Below are 4,382 nucleotides of genomic sequence, written 5' to 3'. Positions count from 1 at the left end.
TGGGCTACCTAACCTAACCTAACCGATAAAGATAGGTTAGGTTAGGTTAGGTAGGGTTGGTTAGGTTCGGTCATATATCTATGTTAATTTTAACTCCAATAAAAAATAATTCACCTCATTCATTATGAAATGGGTAGCTTTATCATTTCATAAGAAAAAAATTGTAGAAAATATATTAATTCAGGAAAACTTGGCTTATTAGGCAAATTGGGCCTTGCATAGTAGGCAGAGAAGTGCATTCTGGCTATTAGGTACGACATATATATATATATATATATATATATATATATATATATATATATATATATATATATATATATATATATATAGTAGCCGTACCGTATAGTGCGTACCTAGTAGCCAGAACGCACTTCTCGGCCTACTATTCAAGGCCCAATTTGCCTAATAAGCCAAGTTTTGCTGTATTAATATATTTTCTCTAAATCTTTTCTTATGAAATGATAAAGCTACCCATTTCATTATGTATGAAGTCAATTTTTTTTTATTGGAGTTAAAATTAACATAGATATATGACTGAACCTAACCAACCCTACCTAACCTAACCTAACCTATCTTTATAGGTTAGGTTCATTTAGGCAACCGAATAAGTTAGGTTAGGTTAGGTTAGGTAGGTTAAGTAGTCGAAAAATAATTAATTCATGAAAACTTGGCTTATTAGGCAATTCGGGCCTTGCATAGTAGGCTGAGAAGTGCGTTCTGGCTACTAGGTATATATATATATATATATATATTTATATATATATATATATATATATATATATATATATATATATATATATATATATATATATATATATATATTTGTCCCCCATTGCTTCTGAGACGCTCGGCGCCTGGGGTAAAAGTGCTACCAGTTTTTTGAAGGAACTGGGTTCTAGGCTCATTGAAACAACAAGGGACCCGAGAGCTGCAAGCTTTCTTTTCCAGCGCCTCAGTGTGGCGATACAGAGGGGAAATGCGCACTGCATCCAGGGTTCCTGCCCGCCATCTGAGGAGCTGGAGGAACTCGACAACCTATGACAACCATCTTTGTAACCCATATGTAACTCCTTTTTTGTAACAAAGTTCAAATAAAGTAAATATATATGTGTACATACAAAAGAATGGGAGTGGTAGGAGAAGATAATATTAGTGTTCAGTGAGAAACCACAAGGTCTCCTCTGAATACTTTTTATTTTCTTCTCCGAGGCTATGGGTCCCCACATTGGCACCAGAGGTGGTACCCTCACAAACTTTATATATATATATATATATATATATATATATATATATATATATATATATATATATATATATATATATATATATATATATATATATATATATATAGACATAGGTTAGGTTTGGAAAGGTGTTTAGGCTCTGTTGGTGATTATTTGTATTTGTAGTAGGTGGGTGAAGCATTTATAGCGTTGTGGTTCGAACAAAAATCGTCAGTGAAGCTCTTGTTCCGGAAGTATTCGAACGAAATCAGTTGTGAATGGTGTGTAAACCGTTTTTCATTGAAAAACAGTGAGGTTTGGAGGGTGCTTGGAATCACTTGTGGGTTTTCATTTGGAGGACGGGCTGCTTTCGGCGACACATCCCGACCCAAAACAAGCCTCAGACGGCTCGCCAACAGTTTCGATATTATTTTATAATCTTGATTTAACAAGGAAAAGGTCTCCAATTGCACAAGTCCTTTAAAACCCCCGATTTCGGAAGGAGTCGAACAATACCATAAGATTGGGACCTTCTGATCACCTTATTTCGGAAACAATACCTCACCACCTGTGTTTTTTATTTAACCAATACAACAAAATTATATCCAGTGTATTGAAATAAAATATTGTCTTCTGTGTGTGTGTGTTAATTACTTGAGGCTTATAGCTACGTGTTTTGTCACTCGGTTTTACCCAACAGGTTATAAATTAAAATTTTTGCTTTTTAATTAAAATTGATTTTTTGTTTGACAATAAAAGAATGCTAAGCACGATTTATAATTCAATTTGGAAATGATCAGTTGGCCGTTAGCGAGTTATTAGTGACATTTGAATCAATAGTTTAAAACCAGGAGCAGGTTAGCCAATGGTGTGACTCTAAGCTGGAATATCGGCCAATCAGCGCCCGTGGTTGCTTGAGCTATGGTAATATAAGGGGCGGGCTGGCCACACTTCCCACAGTTGGAGTCGCTCGTGCATCGACTGTTGAGATAGTCAAGTACTGTCATAAGTAGACGTTGTTGTTATTGTATGTATTGGTAGAATATTTTCTTGTTTTACTCTTCTCGGTTTAATTTTTCTCTTGTCCATTCTAGGATGATTATAATATGGATGTTTACGTTGAGTGTTGGTGTAAGTTTGGGTCAATACTTTGGCCAGGGAGGAGAATCTTTCACTGACCAACAGAACCAACGCATTTCTTTAACTCGACCGAATACAGTTATTGCTCCAAATGCATTTGTAAGGAACTTACAGATTCAGAACGCCCTCCCAGTGCAGCAGGGGTTCCCAGTTCAGCCTCGGTTACAGCCTTTACCTTTAATCAGTTCAACATTCCCCAAAACGTTCCAATCCAGCCGCAAGTTTTCCAGTCACCACAAGTGGCATTTCCTCCGTTCTCGCCACAACCACCTGTGGTGCAGTCTGCTTCTCCACTACCTACACAATCGCCCCTGAACCTTTGTGGCCACTCCTCCGCTCTTGTACGTATAATAAACTTCTTGTTTACTACGCTTCACCAAAAAAAATATGCGTAATGGCAAGCAAAAATTGTAACACTGGCACCCCACAGGTACACGCCACTTACAAAAGCCGCGGGTACCACTTATCCTGGTGCAGAACCCAAGCCACCTTCAGTTGGGATCAAGGCAATTCCTATTGTTCGGGTCTTGGTAGAGACTTCAGACTTGTCTCCATCGAATCCAAAGATATTGAAGACTTTATTACTGACATTATTGCTAGACGTACGTACCTCTTGATTATTTATTTTATATATATATATATATATATATATATATATATATATATATCGCGATCCAATGTGTACTTCGAAAACTTTAGAAATTCATAAACTTTAGGTTATATGTGAATTGATCTCCAAATTTTAATTTTGAGTTGGGGTTCAAAAAGTGCAGAAGAGATTAATTTTGATCCCATTTCAGATGCAGTAAAGTTCTTCTGGACTGGCGGCAACAAACGAGGTTATGGCGTCTGGCGGTGGCTGTCGGGAAGCTTGGTGACTTACAGCAAGTGGTCCCATACTGGAGGGTATGTGGTCACCTTTCCCAGTGTTTATGAATATTATACTGTCCCTCTTGTATAATGATGCAACTAAACTGTTATAGTTCAGTTAACTAGACTTAATTTATTTCACGGTGAGCAGGAATGGTCAGCCACAACCAGACAACCGTGAGGGACACGAGGACTGCTTAGCAGTGATGAACAACTTCTACAACGACGGCATTAAGTGGCACGACATTGCTTGCTACCACGATAAGCCCGTCATTTGTGAGACTTCGGTCTTGCCTTCTCCTTATTCTAACTCTTAATGGTATTGACCAACAACGGCACTAGTTGTGACCGATAAATGTTACTCGCTGCTTCTATTGCTCTAGCATAATTTGTGAAATAAATTGGAATTTATATAATCTACTTTGTCTCAAATGCCATCACCAATTAGAGGTGGAAAGGGAGAGCTTGCACATACACTAATTGGTTTGTATGATCTCATAAAACCGTTGGTTATTAATAACCAATATTTATAAGACAGATTTGTAATAACCTTAACTTTAAGTTCACCTGAAGTATTGATCTTTAGGACGTTTACTTTTTTTTTATTTTCTTGGTATGTTCATCTAGTTGTGCTTGCAAAGAAAAGTCTTTGGCTCTTTACATTCACATCACCTGGTGTACAGATTAGTGGGCTCAATTATACCAACACTTCTAACTGTGTATGGAGTCTGCCTACCCCACCTCCTTTCCTGATGCATTCAATGTATTAATTACCGACATTGAAAGTTCCTTCTAACGTTCCTGTGGCTCATGGGTACTACATTTCAACAAAGCTGTGTTCACATACCACCCGTGTAAACTCTCTAATCTACCTGTCAATTCCTGAGAATTTTGTAGGTAGTGATCATGTCCTCGTCCGAGATCACCCGTCATTCAGCTACGTGAAGAGAATTTCGGCTTCTTCGTAACTCTTGCCTCTTGGTTCTGGGACTAGCATAGTGATTTTTTTATTTTTTTTTTCCTCTCTCTCCCCCTCTCCCAGCTGTCTTGTGCTTGACAGGGTACGGGCTCCATGCTGGGACTGTATAATTCAGAACTGGTCTCACATACGTGGTTTACAAGGTTTTAAAAAAAATTCCTTAGACTGCT

At 37.8% G+C, this 4,382-nt stretch overlaps 1 protein-coding gene across 1 annotated transcript; it reads left to right on the top strand.

Moving 5' to 3' along the window:
- Positions 1-2,404: 2,404 nt before the first annotated feature.
- On the top strand, positions 2,405-3,649 carry LOC138354812 (L-selectin-like; the record flags this gene model as incomplete). The annotated part of the gene is made up of 4 exons (XM_069309309.1): positions 2,405-2,704; positions 2,794-2,965; positions 3,164-3,269; positions 3,385-3,649. Coding segments are annotated over 4 exons (744 nt in total), but the record flags the coding sequence as incomplete, so codon positions are not given.
- Positions 3,650-4,382: the final 733 nt, after the last annotated feature.

The sequence above is a fragment of the Procambarus clarkii genome, chromosome 64, assembly GCF_040958095.1.
Source record: "Procambarus clarkii isolate CNS0578487 chromosome 64, FALCON_Pclarkii_2.0, whole genome shotgun sequence".
Classification (NCBI taxonomy): domain Eukaryota; kingdom Metazoa; phylum Arthropoda; class Malacostraca; order Decapoda; family Cambaridae; genus Procambarus; species Procambarus clarkii.
The sequence above is the reverse complement of the archived record's forward strand: the minus strand, read 5'-3'. Positions and strand labels throughout refer to the sequence as shown.